Below are 17,967 nucleotides of genomic sequence, written 5' to 3'. Positions count from 1 at the left end.
CCTCTTTTATAAGTGAAACTAGAACGTACAAATGAAGAATGGTGACATGTAAATTTTTTTCATAAATCCATCAATGGTGACAATTCAGTGCTTTTTGTAAAGACACACTGGAGCCTATAATAGGAATATAAACTCAAAATACTTTGTTGAAAACTGTGTAAGAAAGATTTTAATATCTCATAAATGTTGATTTGGACTTTCGAAGAAAAAGAAGAGCAACCTAAAGAACCCATGCTGGACGAGATGTCAATCCTGACTCATCAACAAATTTGGCTCGTATTGTTGCTAAAATTTTAGGAAAATAAATGGTTAGAGTTTTTTGGAAAATGAGTGAAGTTTTAGAAATACAAGAGAGATGAGATACTTGGATTTCAATCACCAAAAAATTGTCATCATCGCTTTGTGTCTCATGCACGACCCATTGAAGCAAGCAAGCAACCGAAGAAAAAAAAGCCTAGATAGGCATAGGCCTGCAAATTGCATCGCACGGAAAAGAACAACAACTAATATGAGGTTTACTTTGGCTCCGTTCGAAAGCCATATGGTCCTCTCGGACCACTCCACACTCCCTATTCGCTTTCCATCGTTCTTGTTTGGCATAATTTTGAGCCACTCAACGAGCACTCAAGCTGGGCTAACTCTTGTTCAAAATAGAGCTCGATAAGTTAATGATCTCAAATATATATTTGAGCTCCAACTCAAAACTTAATAAATTTAACTCATGAGTTGGTTAAGAAGTTGAGCTTGACTAATTTGCACCCCTTTCGGCGCTCTATAAATTTTCTAAATATTGAATCCGGGCAAAGCGACACTCTTCCCGCGCGGTAGGGAATGCGCGCTATTTTGCCTATTTTAAACCCGAACGCAGCACAAAATCTCAAAGTAAGACCATTAGCACCTCGATAAGCCATGGCAGCAACCGCCACTACCGGCGCCCGAAGCCAAAGCCGTCGCGAATTGTCACCGCCGCCGTCTTTCACCGCCGACGACATCATCCTCCTCGCTCAAAACTCCTCCGCTACTCTCCCCCCATCCTTATCCTCCTCCACTGTCCTCCCTCTACTCCAGTCACCTTCACCTTCACTCCTCTCCTCCCTTCTATCAATTCTTTCTCGCTCCCCTCCTTCCTCCTCCCTTCTCACTCCCGTACTCCTCTCCTTCCTTCGTCTCTTCTTCTCCCGCACACTACCCAGAAACCTCGACTCTTCCCGTCTCTTCTACCTCATCTTTCCCCTCCTATCCCACCTTGACCACTTCCATCTCCACTCCTTACTGGATTTCATCTTTTCCCATCTCTCCGACATCGCCGACGCTGACGACGCCCAAGTCCTCGATCTTCTCCCTCACCTTCTCAACCTCGCCGCCCCCGATGGCGAGCTCATCAACGCATTCCTCGATAAACTCCTATCCGTCAGTTGGTCCAAGGCACTGCTTGTCAAGATGTGCTCGCTCATCCGCGACTGCCCGGCTATATCTAGGGTTAGGGTTTCGGAATTTCTTCGGAAGATATTCGACGGAATGAGGGATGTGGACATCCAGGACCTCCCGTGGCTGGTGTTCCAGCTATTGTTGCTCGCGTCTAAGGGAATTAGTTCGGTTTCCCGAAAGCAACTGATCGCCGATTTGTTAAAGTTTTTCGAGAAGCCGATGAAGGGATCGCCTTCCGTCGTGCGGCAAGTGGAGGGGACGATTCTGATGCACGTGAACTTCGCCGTTAAGCAGGATCCATCGCTGGGTTCAGAGGTTATCGCCGTTGTTCGCTCTGATTTTGGTACGTTCAACCATTTCGCTGCTGCGGTTTTGTTATCCGTGGCCAGTATTCGGCGGTTCAATGAGATATCGATTGGTGCTCTAAAATCGGTCGTTATTGGTTCTCATCTGGATTGCAAAATTGCAAGGTGAAAATCTTCTGCCCGTATTGTTGATTTTTTTTTTTTTCTGAAGATTGCCGAGCTAAAATCAGTGCTTAAACATCCCCGTAGTTTTTTCCTTTATGTGAGTTTCATAAGTTTGTATTCAACGGGTCCTAGTATTCTAATTTTTACAAACAAGCAACATTTATCATAATTTTAGCTAAACTACTGATTATTTCTTAGTTTTTCCTTTTTTTTTTTCAAATTCCGGATCAAATAAACAAACAAAATTTTTGCTTGTTAAGTAACCTTTGGGCTGTTCAGACATTCCTCCTTCCTAACTTTTCAAAAGCAACCTAAATATAGGTTTCATGACAAACTTATAGCCTGTCGATCAACTAGCTTATAACCAGACTTCCAATCCTTTGCTCAGGGTTTTCTTTAGCATAACACAACCAATGGTTGTTTGGGTAGCATTGGTAGAGCGTGGCTTGGGGTGCATCCAGCCCAAGAAATCATACTTAGGTAGGGACCCATGAAGGATTGTTAGGCTGAGTGCGACTTTGGCATGCAGTATAGGTTATATTCAACCTAGTTTTGTGTTCCTAGATTGCAACCAGACGTAAACTTTGGCAGGGTGCTGATCAAGCATATATGCCTAGCTGTATGCAACCCAAGCATGTAGTTATGTTTTATTTGACTCAGGCTTGCATGCTTGAGTTGTACCTAACCCAAACATGACCGCTTGAAAACATTTGTCAATTAGATAGCACCATTGATAGGTTAGTTAAAACGCCCAGCTAATGAACTGGAACCACAGATCAAAAACATAAAATCTTTGTGTAGCTAGGGCAAGGTGGGTCATCCCCTTCCACCAACAAAGGCTGATCCACTTGCTGGAAACTTAGATGTTCACTTCGTTTGTCTTCCACATGGGTAGCCCATATGAATTGTAAGTGCCCTTGTTTGCAAGGATTAAAGAATTAGGACTACTTGAATACAAACTTAAGTAATTTGTGCATATAGTAAAAAAAGGAGCCACATGGGGGTTCATACAAAATTCGTAAAATTTTTTGATTTATTCTAAATTTTGAGGAAAACAAATTTGTTAAGAATATTATGAGTCAACTTAAATACATGCTTAATCCTGACCACAATCAGACGTCTATGTTCCAACCAAACAAAAAAAAAAATAAAATAAAAATAAATAAATAAATAAATTAAAATATATATATATATATTGATTACTGGTTGGAAGTAGTTATGTTGCAAGTAATAGGTATATTATGTTAGGGATAAGTGTAATGAGTAGTTTAGTGGGTATTTGTGTGTCTTGTTAGTTTATATATTATGTTTGCTTGTTAGGATGTGAGTGGATGCCTTGTATTTTATAACCACTCCTTGTGGAGAATTAGGGCAAGTAAAATGAAGAAGAAGCTGAGCTAAATCTTAACTCTCTTTCTGCAATGTTATATGGAGCTTTTAGATATGTTCTAATTGTCCTCCCATTTTCTCAAGTGTTTTATTTATTTATTTATTTATTTTTATCTTGGAGTTTTAGACAAGCAATTTGCCTAGCTATTCCTACATTTTATTTGTTTCTATATTTTTCCATTCTGTTTGTGTTCATTATAAATAGGATTTTTTTAATTATTATTTGTGGTGATTTTTGGGATTTGGTGGAGCCCATATTTGGATGATGGGAATATGGTGAATGGGATATGGAAGAGCTTGGGAAAAAATCAATGTGGTATGATGAAAGATGAAGGCCCATCCATAGGAGAAGTCCACGAGGAAATCCGCGGATTGGAATATCTAATATTGGATAATTGATTGCAGGTGCTGGTTGCTTTAGATGAGGGAAGGCTTTGGGCCTGGTGATTATGTGGATATGGGGATTTGGAATGGTGATGGACACCTTGAGTCAGTAAATCTCAACAAAAGTACCATTTGTTATTAATCCAAGTATTAAATGCAGACAAACAGAGAAATAAACAATATAAAGGGATGAGTAGACAACTTTGAGCTTGCTAAAAACTCCGCAAGAATAGGTTGAGAAAAGTGAAGAACAATTAGATGATGCCCGCAACTATAGATAGTACTAGAGGGAGGGAGAGCGAGGTGTACTTTAACTCGGGTTCTTCTTCATTTTTTCTACCTTAATTCTTTCTAATACGGAGTATTTATAGAATACAAGACATTACTTACGGCCTAATGAGCACACATGACCTATGAATTACCAAGGCATATAATAACATAAAAAACCTATTAAACTAGTCATTATGCTTATTCCTTAACATATTCTTGTTCAAATTTGAATGAGGATATCTTGTGCAGATCCTTTTGCTAGAAATTTGAAATCTTTTAACATGAAGGGATTGCAAGTGGTTACCAGATATTACAAAGGAGGAATTGCTGCAAAATGCTAAGAACGTTGAAAAGGCATTAGTTAGAACTGTAAGCTTCTTTTAAAGATCATTTTTTTCCCTTCATGTGTTTGGGCATTTAAGCCTGTTGAATTGTATTGTCTGATGTGATTACCAAATGATGTAGATTAATGAGAGCAGCTCTGGGCGAGAGCATTTGGTTCCTAGTATTTTACAATTTGGGTTTATTATGTTGGATTCAGTGGATGGGAAAAGTTGTGAAGGAAGTGGCATTTCTAACGGACTGATGAGCTGTGAAGAACTTGGAATTCAAATTCTTAAAACTCTGTTTGACGTTCATGAAATGACACGAAATCAGGTTCGCTTGATTTTTATTTGCTTTCCTGCTTTGGATACTTGTTATTTCCAGTTTGTTGGTCCTCGTGCATGTCCAAGGTGGGAAGATAGGCAGGTTGTGGGGAATTTGGTGCTAAAGGCTCACTCAAATCTAAAAATTGATCTCACTTATAGCGAAGACCACTACAGATCAACTCAAAATGCCATTCACATATATGAAAAGTGTGAAGAACACTATGACATATGTGAAACTACGAGAGTTCAGAGTTGTAATGCCATATGCATTATTGAAAAGAAACAATCAATTATAGTAGTTTAACTTCTCAATTATGCCTATGCCCACTCTTCCATTGGAAACTCCATCAAACCGTCTTTGCTTACCATGAAGACAAACACTATACGCCTCTTTTTACTTGAAGAGTAAGTCATTACTGTTTTCTCAGGTGCAAGGTCAACTCCAAAGGATTGAACTAAAAAAATAAGTGTTCAGTAGACTAGCTTTAGTAGCTGGAAGATTTTATACACGTTAAACTTGCCAAATCATTTAGCTTTGATTCAAATGAAAAATTTTTAGTATGAAAAATGCATATAAGGAATGAAATCTCAAATGAGGAAAACTTAGCTTCCAAGGAGTAGCCAAGAGCATCACCAGGTTCAAAAGGTTTTGCAAGTTAAAGCTTGGATTACAATGGAACTTAGAGAAGGAAGGTAGAAATCAAATGAAAGCTTAGATATTATTTGTGTAAAGAAACAAACAACCTTCATCATAGATTCGTAGGACCTGTTTATCACAAAGAAGAGCCTAGGATGCTTGCTAAAATGGATGGAAAGTGTCTGGATGATTTCTAATCAAGTTTTTAATAATTGAAGGTTGCAACTCTTCGTCCAATTCAAGTACACTTGTCACATGGCTAACATAGCTTTGAAGTGTTCTAAGCAAATAAGCACGGAAAGTGTATTGTGGAAAAAAAGATTGGCGTAAGAGTACAAATGGGCATGAACTTACGTGAACAACCCTCCTAAAACAAGAATCCCTGCTTCAGCCATGCTCATGAACTTGTTGAAATGTTGAATGACTCTTAACCAACTTGGCAGGCAAATTCACTAAACTTAATCAGCTAAAGATTTGGTTTGATGCCCTTACTCAACCAGTCAACCAAGTTTATCAAACTTGGCCAACTAACCATGATATATATTACGTGGATAGACCAAGTTTGTTGAACTGGGTCCATTTGTCAGTTAGCTGCCCTTTATGCTTTAAGCCATTTAGCTAGTTTTTTATCATCATGGCCTATTTTAACTATGCTAAATAGGTTAATTTATGGTCCATAATACTCGCATGATTTTTCATGTGAATATTAATAAAATGGGGGATGTACATACATTTCACCGAAATTTTTATATATTTATAATCTAATACTTAAATTTTTATATTTACTTATACAAGAATTTAATCTCTAAATTACAAAAATACCACTAATATTAATTTATCTGAAGTAAAATAAATCTTTTTTATGTGCATGTTTTGATATGATTTAAACACCCAATGTTATATAAGTAAACATAAAGATTTAGATGTTACATGTGATGTGCTATGTGTGTAAACACCCCATTAAAAACTAAAACTTTAAGCATAAATGTGAGTTATCAAAAATTATTGTGCTTACAAATATTATCCTTTGATTAGGCATTATGAAATTGTAGCCTTTTCTTATGCAAAAGCTTGGGTTCATTGCTGAGAAGGTCTTCCTAACGATTTTATTCCTTTGAGCTTTCAATGAGAGGATCTAACTTACATTTTCTAACATAAATATTAGTCAAATATTCTAAGCATTTTTAATCATCAAAATAATGTTGTTTCAACAATCTATGTTCAAATACTATAATAAACTAGGGAGTAGCATAGATATGTTACATGTACATATTAATTGAATAAAAAATTGAATACACACATACAAAAGATATGATAAGTTATAATATATCAGGGATATGAATATGAAGGGCATCTCAAACTACCATCATTAGCATATTAAAAATCACAAATCACCTCATATCACAATATCATATTGACCTCCAAGCATCTTCCACGATTAATTGAATGCATCGAGGAAAGCGACTGTCAAATAGGTCTCTTATCATGAGCATGAGGACACCTCAATCACCATCAAAATGGCTCAAAACTTTATCCGATCATGAAATAGATCGCATTGATGCGCTCACGACATCAAATTTGCTAAGGAAGAGTCATTCGTGCATAACTTAATCAAACAAGATTGTTGGCAAGTGCATTGCTAGCAAACACTACCTAAATTACCTCTGATCATCAAATAGATTGCGCCGATATGATTAGAGCATCATATTTATCTAAGAGGAGACCCCTCGTAGTTGAATTGGGTGAAGGTGATCAAAATCAATAGACTATAGACGAAACATAGCGATGTTGCCCAAACATCATTAGTGTTTGCAAAACGGATTTTGTTGTTGTGCTCGGGTCGTTGAAATCATATATAAAATGTTGTAATATTGACCATGCCATCGAAGGTGATCAAATCGATGGACTACGGACAAAATGTTATGTGGCGTTAATCCAACATCGCCCTTTCGCAAAATGAACTTCGTCGTTGTGTTCGAAATGTCAAATCATATATAAAAGGCTGTAATATTGCCCATGCCATCGAAGGTGTAAAATCAACGGACTACGAACGAAATGTTGTGCGCTGTTACCCGGACATTGCTCGTTCAGAAAATAAATTTCTCTGTTGTGTTATTGTGTCCAAAACGTCGAAATCATATAGAAAAGGTTGTAATGTTTGCCCCTATCATCGAAGGTGATCAAAATCGCACGAATGGGATTTGACGGCCGAGAGCTTCGGTCTTCGGGACATTGATTGATCCCGACATAAGTCTTCGAGCTTCAATTGTGTAGTCGTGGTACATGTTAATTTAATTTAAAATCCTATATATTATTTCCTGAAATCCTAGTAGCCTTTTGGTGTCTCCTCCCCACGAGGCGTGGTTGGGAGGGCACTTGCCCTTTCAGATCCGCTTGGTCGGATTAAAATCGACGACATAATTCAGCCTTCCCTCCTCATAAAGAAATTGTTCAAGTGCATCTGGTTGAATATTTTCAATAACTTCTTGCCATATATATTTTTATAATCCTTGCATCTTTTGTCAAACTTATAGCTCAAGTTTTCTTTGGTGGCTCCAATCAACCGCATCAAAGCATCTGTTGCATGAGAGTTGAGTTCGAATGAGGAGAGAGTGGGCCGAGCCAGAGTTATGTGTCATGGGAGAGAGGGTAGTGGGCAGTTGTGCGATCATGCGTGGGTGGGGTAGTGGATGGTTTTGAGATCATGTGTGAGTGGCGTAGTCGAAGCCGATTAGGGGTCAACATGATGTAAGTGGCGGTTCACCTACGGATGTTAAATAAAAGGCCTCATAATGAAGTTGTAACAGTAGACCTACAATGAACCTAATATATTGCTTATGGGTAAAAGTGGTTGACTCATTATATTACAACTTTCTAGTAAAGACAAAAGACAATAGGCTTGGAACAAAGATGGTAGCTCACTTGAGAGCAAAAATGGGAGATTTGTAATGGAAGTGGTATACTTACAAGTAAAAACAGAAGAATCATAATAAGGATAGCCTGCCAAAAATCAATATCGTTTGACTTGCGAACTAACACATTAATTTGATTGCAAGCAATTGGTGTCAATTCGGGTTGACGGGTTGTGTTCGTGTTGAATCCGAGTTGACCCAGTTCTAAACGGGTCAACCCGACCCGACTCGTTTTTTGCAAACGGGTCGGCTATCTCAACCCGGACCCGACCAGAGCTGGTTGCTGGGTTGACAGGACCCACCCTGTTTTACGAGATTTGGCTGGCGACGAACTACCGGCAACGGCGGCGTAGCTACGGAGGCAACAACGGGGAAGGCTCGAAGCAGTGACAACACAGTAGTAGCGTTGCGAATGCCGAACTGACGAAGCCCGAAGCGACGCACAGGCGAGCAGCGGCAGGTGGACCATGCGATAGCGGCCAGCGGGCACGCGTCACGAATGTCGAACCGGCGAAGCCCAAACCCGAAGCAACGCGGAGCGGAGCGGGCATACATCACGATTTGCGAACAACAAAGCGAAGCAACGCAATGCGACTTGATGCGTCGGCAAGGCGGGTAGAAGGGCAGTCAACGCAGGCATGGACCATTTCCGGGTCATTTTTGCGTTCTCGGGTCAACCCGAACCCGACTTGATTTTTTGAAACCGGTTAGTTTATTGAACCGGGTTTACCGGGTCAGGTCTCGGGTCGTGTCAAAAATTGACACCCCTAAATAGCGATTGATATGTTGTAAATGTAATGAATTCCCTATAAGCATGAGCGAGGAAATCACATTGAACACGACACATTGTCCAGGCATAGACAACAAATTTGTACTAAATATAAGCACTTATGGGCAACTGTAGAAGACTCGTTATGCACGCATCAATTTGCCTATGGTAGGCTTATGATAGAGAACATGAATTTGAAATGCACACAACAACCACATCCATAAGCAATGTTGAGGGATATTTCACTAAGCACATTTCACCTACATACAATAGTTGGTGAGAAGTATGTTGTAGTCTCGAGGAGCGTATGACAACCTCGAGAGATGTACCGCTGCCTCAAGAAGCGCATCATTATCTTGAGAAACACATAATATTATGGCAATGTGCATTGAAGTACATACTAATGCATTCAGAACATATATTTGCATTATGTAAATGCTTTGGAAAGCCTGCAAGTGTACAACACAAATGCATCATGAGTTCATGTTATCCAAAATTGCATCATGCATCAAGTTACATATAGGTATATTAGGCATATATCTAACATGCAAAGTTGCAAACACACTAGGAATATGTGCTCTACAACATGCAAAATGCATTATGTAAATACACTCTCCAACATGCAAAAATGCACAATATCATAGTAGCGCATTATGCCGACACGCAAATACATTATACGTTATGTTAATGCATTAAGCCATTAAGCCATCACGCAACATACAAAAATGTCATTCAAACATTTTAAGTGGTGCAGAAATGCATAGGTTAATACACATGTATACCTGCAAACATACAAATATATATGCAAGTTTGTCAACATGTAAATAAATACGTGAGTGTGTGTGCGAATATGTAGATATGTCATACACATCCACTGAATTACATACATATAATCACCATATAAATACATTATGCAAAATTCACTCAAAAGCACATACCCACATGGGCCACGATGAGCGTGATGTATGTATATATGTAACATCTAAGGACGTGGCGCAGGTAAACAAAATAAACTTAAGTTCTAGTTCAATCATTTTCTTTGAATGGATTGAAGTTGACACGACTTGAACCACCAAACAAATTCACAGTCATAGTGCCAACTGGTCTCTTAAAAAGAAAATTCACATATTAAAATAAATATCTCGGGTTCTAATATCTACATGATAACTCTAGAAATTAAGAGTTGGATCTGATCCTCTGTTTGCAAGCAAACAAAGGTAATAAGGTCCAATTAATAAAATAACAATACCCATAAATAATCTCTGATGATGGTCGTGTTGAAAGTTAATCTCAACTTGAGGAAATTATACTTTTTAAATGCCCTCAAGTTTTAAAATCAATCATTACGGGGCTCCAATTTCAATAGGAGTTCAAAACTAAAAAATAATAAAAAATTAAGATATTTAAGATTAAATAAATCACCTAAACACTTAATGCAAAATTCATCTGCCCTCCGCAACAATTTGTTGAATTAAATGAATTTGAAAATCACTTCATAAAGAGCGAATATCTAATTGAGAATATCACTAAGATTCATTCTCAAATCATTTTTTTATCAAAAGGACTTGACACATGTCCTCTAACCAGTGGTTTCATCGCCAAATGACATAACAAGTAAACGATTATGACTGGGGCCCTCTAACCGGGTGGGTTTATCGGTAAATTACACCACTAAATTATAGTTATGGCCATAGCTTGTATGTTTTAGACGACATATTGAGTTTTAGATAAAATACTGCCCAGAGATTTCATCCACATTTTGCGAGGACTTTATAATATGAGTTCATGTTTCCTATAGGTGCAAGCCCTTATAGTTAATTACCCCTCATGATAATGAGAGAAAATTTTCGATTAAGGCTAGTTGTTAAGTAGATACATAATATCCAACATATAGTAGTAGCAAAATTTAACATTGAAAGTTAAAATTTTATCACCGTGCACTTAAAGCAGATGGTAGGGGGAATGATGATGAACCCTATCAAGATCCCATTGAGTTTTAATTACTATCAATAAATTACAATTAAAAAAATAATATAATTATGAGATAACTTATTAATTTTAATTATATACGAGTTAATTAATAGTTTTAATTATCATTATTAACTAATTATTATAAATAATATAATTAAAATCTAAGTTAATTATCAATTAATCTAAATTGCGTGAGAGGTAGAGTTTTGAACGAGTCACTAAATAACTTCTTCACCTCCTTCGACAACATTCCTTCATGTCGGATCCAAAGTCACACCTCGTCCTACTTTTGTAGGATCAGAAGTAATGACGATGACGGGAGCTTGGTTGTTGTGATGGTAGCCATCTTTCTTCCAGCATCCAAACATCCCCTTAGGGTGTCTCGCTCATGGTGCGTCGTCTGTCTCGTAGCTGCAAATGAATCCATAATGTGAAACGAAGCACTTTGCAGCGCGTCTTGCTTGCGGCTTTCTTTCTCATGTCGCTCTGGCTCGCTCACGTTGCCTTGTTCACAACTTCTCCCTTGCTCAATTCGGTCTATAGGGCTTATAGCGGGAAGGCGAGGGAGCATGTAAGAAGTAATTTTACCTAAATGTCCGGAAAGAAGCAAAGCTCTCTAGGTTTTTCCATGAATTTAAATGGTAATTTTAACCTAGGGACCAAATTGGGTCAATAAGAAACTTTGGAACTAATTTGAGCATTTATCAATAGTCAGGGGACTATTTCGAGCTTTTACTCTAATTAAGTTTTCATGCTTCAATGGTTGACAAATGCATTGGCACGTTATAACATTTTCTTTGGGAAAACCTAGGAATGCATACTTCAGTAGTCTTCCTTCATGATTTATGCACTTGAGCTTTTTATGAGAGGTTCTAACTCACATTTGTAAAGACAAAGGTTTGTCCAAGACAGCATAGTGTTTTTATTCATCAAAATGATATGGGTTTCCACAATGGATTATGAATCTAGTGGTACTGTCCATTGTTCTTTCCTTTTAAGAAAATTTCCGTGCAAATAAACTGGAGAGGGCCACAATCAAATCGATGATAGTCAAGAAGATGCTTAATTTTTCTGCCCTGTTTCTGATTGTTGTATCTATTTTATGTAAAGAACATTAGATATAACGCTTGAATGCTTTTTATTTTTTGTGGGTATTTCCAAGCTACAGATGATTGAACAGTGTAAATTCCGGATTCTTTCTTTGAATCATCAGAAAAGCTCTCCAGTTATCAAGTAATTGAACTCATTCTTTGTTTATTTACCATTCTTTTTTCCCAAGAATGCTTTGCCATATTCACTAATATGTTTCCTTTAACTTTTATGAAGGCTGTTCGGTTATCTAGTAAAAGATTACCCTTACCCTATGCTTGAATATGTTGCACGCCTGAAGGAATTACTGGATTATTTCACATTCATGCATGAAAAAACTGCCATTTCTGTAATAGATGCCATCTTACCACTAATTAAGTTCAGTAAAGATCTCCGGGTAATTACACCTTTTCCTTCTGAATTGTATTAGATTGGGCCTAAATGTAAGACCCTTTAATCTGGAAAAGAAGCAGCACTCTATCAAACATTCTCTGTTATCTTGTAGGATTACATAATTTTGGTTGTAAGAAAGGCTATGTTCAGGCGACAAGATGCTGTTCGTTCTGCTGCTGCTAGTACCATCATTGATTTGATTTTAGAGGAAAATAGATCAAAGAGAATTGACTCTTTTCAAGAATCATCTAGCCAAGCTAGTTGTAGCCAGCAAGCTGAGTCATTTTGCAGAACGGAAGGATGCCTCTTTCAGGAGTTGAATGGACTGCTAAGGAGGTGTCTCACGCAGCAGGTGCAGTTTTATGATGTTTGATTTATTTGCTTATGTATCTTTGTCCGTTCTGGAATGAATGCCTTGCATGAGTCAGGTTTCAGTGAAGGAGATTGTATACAAGGGCCTTACAAAACTTGTCATGTTGGATCCCTCTACTTCTGGGCATGTATTTGACATTCTATGGCCTCACTTCCTTCAGTTTTACAGCCAGGTCTTAAATCAATTTTCTGATTTTATACATTTTCTTAAGGTTTTTTGATGTAGCATTTCATGCTCCATCTCTTTTTTTTTTTTTAAACATGAATCTGACATTTTTTTTTTTAAGGATGCTGAATATCCACTCAGGTTAGATCTTTGCTATGTGGTGGAGAATGGAAAAGTTTCTCAAATTGAACCTTTAGATCAACTTTTATCATGCGTGTCTTGGGTTGTTCTCCTCCAGCAACATGGACGATCTAATCATCAATCAGAGTATTCATTACCATGCTTTGGCTTTACTCTTTCACAAGATAACGAGGTATTGCGTTGTTTTGGCTTTAATACATGGAGCTCAAGTTTCTTTACTGATCGTCTTACTTTCTATAATTTTTTTCCTCTATTATAAACAAGACCAGGCCGGTAGAGTATCATCAAGTGAGCTGTTTAAAATTGCTCTTTCAAAAATTCGCAAAACTTTGAGCAAATGGATATTTGAAGGTCAGTTGTCTCTCAATATTGTATCCCGTAGTTTCAGTACCTTATGAAGGCCTCCTTTGTTTCTCCTTAATTATGCTGTTTTAGGTATAAATCGTCGAAAATAGTTACAGTGTGTTGTTTGTTAACACGCCTTTTGCATAATCTCTTTTCCTATACCTCCGTAATACCACCGATCTCAAAAGAAAAAAAATGCCGCTTACCTAAACTCTGCTTACTCCGTTTCTTTAAACTCCACTTAGGCCGAAATCACTTTCTTTTGTTTTCCTACCACATATCAGCTTGCATGCTTCTTATTGGTTGATTTGCCTGGGGTGCAGTTAACTTCAAACAGAATGAATGTTTGGGTTCTCATTCTTTCCAAGGTGAGAAGTCTGAAATCTATGGTTGCCTTTTGCGTGGAATTTTGGAGGTCTTTATCAATATAGCAGCTACAGAGTTGGAAAAAGCAGCACATGAAGATGAGGCGGTTCTTGAAAAAGAAATTATGTGGCTGGTTGATTCATATGACTATGTTGAGAAGGAATCAGGCTTGAATAAACAGGGATCTGGCATTAGAAAAGGAACTTCAAAAACCGTTGACCAACACAAAACTGATCGTGAGTTGAAAGACTCTCCTCGTACTTCTCATTTGAAGTTGTTTTCAGTTAGAGGGTCACTTTTGGCCACATCAAGCATCCGCAAGCTCTTAATTCTTGCTGTAAATTCATATAATGCTTCCAACTTCACCGACCAAACTACTCCCTTGAATCATAATCGATCATCTCTGTGCAAGACATTGGATCAATGCTTAAAACTAATATCCTTTACCTTGAAGGTTTGCTTTCATCATTTAAAATCCATCATCTCTATTGATGGGGGATCAAGTGGTGATCCTTACAAAGCTATAGTTTTCGGAGATTTGAAACAGCTTGCACTTCCTATTGTGCAGTTGATATGGTTGCTCAAATCAGGAGCCAAAGTAGAAAATAACACAACTAAGAAAGAAGCTAAAGGGAAAAGGAAAATTGAAAATAAAGGGAGCGAGCTTCATCAAGCATTGTTATGCTTGAATGAATTGTTTAGAATGAGCTCCTCAAAAGCTTACTTAACTGAACTAATTGAGGTTTTAGACAGACTGGATACGTCTGAACTAAATCTGGGAAATACAGTTGAAGTTGCTGACAGCATGAACCACAATCAAGCAGTGACGTTTGATGATTCTTATGTCCGGACACTCCATGTATTCCTATTCAAAAGACTAAAGCCACTTTATTCCGGGCTAATCTCTCTTTCACTTTTCCAGGAAGCAGTGGTAAATATTTTATTTATGCTATTTTGCTAATAGTGATAAACATCAGAGTCTGCTAAACTATAGCTTAATTTTCATTAAACTTTGATTTTGGGACCTTCCGACCTTCAGTACTTAGAAGTTTATATGTCAGCTCAATTTCATTTTCAGGTTGTGTCTGAGCTGTTCTTGCTTATTTGGAAGACCTTGCCATTTGAGCAGAGGAAATTAGATGGAACTTGGATGATGAATGTTTGCAAAAACAAAAAGATAGTAAATCCGAAGGCTGCACAAAAGTTGGTAACACAAGCCCTTCATTTAATGCCATCTAAAAGTGAACTTATTACTGCACAAGACATAGCTTCAGAACTACTTCAAGTTATGGGATCTGAGGAGAAAGATCCAATTGAGATCTCTAGAACATATCCCTTTGTCAACGATTCAACAAAGGATGCTATTACTGTTGCATTGTTTCAATTAATTGAATCTTGTCTTGCGGACCTGGATTGGTCTGTATCAAAACTGAAGGCAATCTCAAACCTCAAGTATGAATTTGATCTTTCTACAAGGGACCTTCAATTTCCTGAGAGGTCACCTGGTGTGATTCTGGAAGAAGTGGTCCACTCCAGGTCTGAATCACTGGTGAATGTTTTGGCTTTCTTCACAGAGATGAATCTCAAAGGTATGCTTTCTTGTTTATAATAACATTTAACTCTTTCTTTGTTATAATATTTTTTAATATTGACAGATTCTCAAGCTGAACAGTTTCTGAAGATGACTGCAAAGTTTTACAGGCTTTTAGCTCGAATGACTAAGCTTCGAATTGCTTCGAAGGGATGCAAGCAACTTCTACCTGGGCAAAAGTTTCAGAAGCTTGCTGAAGTTGCATGCAGAAAGCTTACTAGTAAACTATACAACTTTGTGGCTCTGGTGCAAAGGGTAATAGATGCAACTAGCTACGTATTTAAGCTCCCTCTGAAAATTTTACTTAGACGTTTTGGTTGGTTTAAATGCAGAACCAGCAAGGGAATGTTCGTATCAGAGGTATTATCAATAAGATCAAAAGGGAAAATAAATGCATTCCAGACCTCATATTTCAGATTGAAGATTATGAAAGATATCTGATCCAACTCAGCAAGTTGACTAAGGTAAACTTGCTGAGGAATGCCAAACGCAGCACAGTTAGAGATTTTAAGATCTTAGAAATTAAGAAAACCGCAGCGCAAGAGGAGGAAATTGTGCATAAATCTGGTTCGATCAGTTCTAACTCATCTCAGGATGACTCTGGTAATGAATCTGAAGGGCCTAGTGAAGACAATCCTGCTGAAAAAGTAGCATCTCCAGACCCCATTGGTGAAGATGGTGCTGCAGAGGATTCTGAATCTGATGAAGATGTGCATGTACTAATAAGAAATAAGAGGACCAAAATGAGCAAGGTGGTGCACGATTCTGAAGATGAAGCCTAGTAATGTGGTTTTTTTCAGTGCTATGAGATTCTTTGGGCAACATTACGATGATATACAATGGTTAGCCACCTTTACCATCATAACCTTTTTTAGATGGAGACTTTATTAGCAAAGGTTCTCTTTTGGTTATGGTAAGAGTAAATCTAAAAAAAATTATAGAGATTACATAGTTTTGTTTTAAAAAGAAATGTCATTTAAAAATAACATGCCTAGTATTTTAAACTCAACTTGTTCTAATAATATGTATTCTAATTTAGATATATATTTATATATATAAGGTAAAGTATTAAAAATTGATTATTAAGCTAGCACTTTAAAAATTTGACTCAAAGTAGGAGATTGTTGAGCGTGGCGTTTAATTTCATTAATTTTTAAGATAATATTTGATTTTATTCTATTTTTTTAATTGGTAACTATTACAAACTCCTAATTATAATCTTCTACAAAGTTCTAATGAGTGTTTATGATAAAGTCATAAATAAATGTTATTATAAAGTCTTAAATGGAGGTTATCATAAAAATTTGCAATAGATATTATAAAAATTTCATAGTTTATTGATCAGTAATGTTAGAATGTTAACTTTTCACTATATAAACATGTGCAGCCTCACATATATAGCATATCACAATAGGAATCAACAAAAAGAAGGAAGAAAAGAGAAAGAGTGATGAGAAGGGCATCATCCTAGAAATAAAAGAAGTCTTTCTGATGCTTGCAAGAAGAGTTTTATGACTTCTAAGAAAATAGAAGTCTAGCCCTCATCTTTGTGAAAAATTATTAGGTGCGGAGTGTGCACCATCTGCACAAACATGAGTACCTAGCGGTACCCAACGGTACCCAGCGATACCGAGTGCTCATACCTAGCGCGGATTAAGGTTTGTGCGGACGGCTCTCCCTGTCCGCACTCCGCACCTAATAATCTCTCCATCTTTGTAATATGTGACTACAATTTGTCTTAGCTAGCTAACTTAATTCTATCTTTATCTATATTTCTAATTTTGTGTGAAATGTAATTTTTCATATAATGGATTACTTAATCTCTATGTGCCTGTGAACATAGGCTTAAGCCAAATCACATAAATTTAATTGTTTTCTTTTGTGACTTCTATTCACTTTTGTAGTTATTTAATAAGTCATTGCCCTTATTAGTAGATTAAGGTCCCTTTTTCCCTAAAATATAGAGCAAAGAAAATGTAATAACATGCGTTCACAAAATTCTGATCACTTTCTCTCACTTTAATTTTCTCAGGCTTGCTAATTAATAACATTTATCTTTCTTTCATTTTTTTCTTTAATTTTCATAGCTAATGTGTCTTGTTTATCACACTCATTTGAATGCTGATGATCAAGTATCAACAATATATAGCTTTTTAATCACTTTTTAATCAACACATCGCAAATTTTTATTTTTTTTATTGCCAAATTTACACAAATGGGTCACATATGCAGTTAATTGAGTCTAAGGCTTTGGGGCGACTTTTTTATTGCTTTATGAAGTAGTTTTTTAGTACAATTTTTTTTTTTAAAAAAAGTACTAGAAAACTACTTTTGAAATTATTAAGAAAGTTGTCCCAAATGAAGCCTAAATTCAAAATTTGATACTTATTGCAGGATGGAACATTCATGGTGGTAGAGAGATAAAGAGGTGAACGTCTTAGCTTTGAACAAGTATCCAACACATATATAGATAAAGAGAGAGGGTGCGAGAGTTATAAGAGACATCAATTTTTTTACATGAAAACTCATGAAAAGGGGAAAAATTTTGGGGTATGGCCCAATTATAATAATTCTACTATTGTTTGTAGTTGATTTTAAATTGTGCCCTTCTTTGGGGGGAAGGT

The 17,967-nt window shown here is 37.0% G+C and overlaps 1 protein-coding gene across 1 annotated transcript; it reads left to right on the top strand.

The window, feature by feature from the left end:
* The first annotated feature begins 846 nt into the window (after positions 1-846).
* On the top strand, positions 847-16,254 carry LOC110112428 (Fanconi anemia group I protein homolog). The gene is made up of 13 exons (XM_020844647.2): positions 847-1,898; positions 4,229-4,310; positions 4,407-4,598; positions 12,049-12,113; positions 12,207-12,366; positions 12,475-12,714; positions 12,791-12,907; positions 13,022-13,213; positions 13,311-13,392; positions 13,710-14,683; positions 14,831-15,341; positions 15,408-15,598; positions 15,676-16,254. The coding sequence occupies exons 1-13, from the start codon at positions 910-912 to the stop codon at positions 16,123-16,125; spliced, it is 4,245 nt and encodes a 1,414-aa protein (XP_020700306.1). The 5' UTR covers positions 847-909; the 3' UTR covers positions 16,126-16,254.
* The last annotated feature ends 1,713 nt before the right edge of the window (positions 16,255-17,967 follow it).

This window comes from Dendrobium catenatum, unplaced genomic scaffold (assembly GCF_001605985.2).
Source record: "Dendrobium catenatum unplaced genomic scaffold, ASM160598v2 fragScaff_scaffold_1422, whole genome shotgun sequence".
Lineage (NCBI taxonomy): Eukaryota > Viridiplantae > Streptophyta > Magnoliopsida > Asparagales > Orchidaceae > Dendrobium > Dendrobium catenatum.
Note: the sequence above shows the minus strand (reverse complement) of the source record. Positions and strands in the feature narration are given on the sequence as shown.

What these genes read in the sequence shown, in the direction of transcription:
- LOC110112428 (XM_020844647.2), top strand. Translation starts at nt 910, where the DNA reads ATGGCAGCAACCGCCACTACCGGCGCCCGAAGCCAAAGCCGTCGCGAA. An exon ending in AAAAGCTCTCCAGTTATCAA is followed by an intron (nt 12,114 to 12,206) that starts GTAATTGAACTC and finishes ACTTTTATGAAG; the next exon opens with GCTGTTCGGTTATCTAGTAA. An exon ending in TTGTGGCTCTGGTGCAAAGG is followed by an intron (nt 15,599 to 15,675) that starts GTAATAGATGCA and finishes GTTTAAATGCAG; the next exon opens with AACCAGCAAGGGAATGTTCG.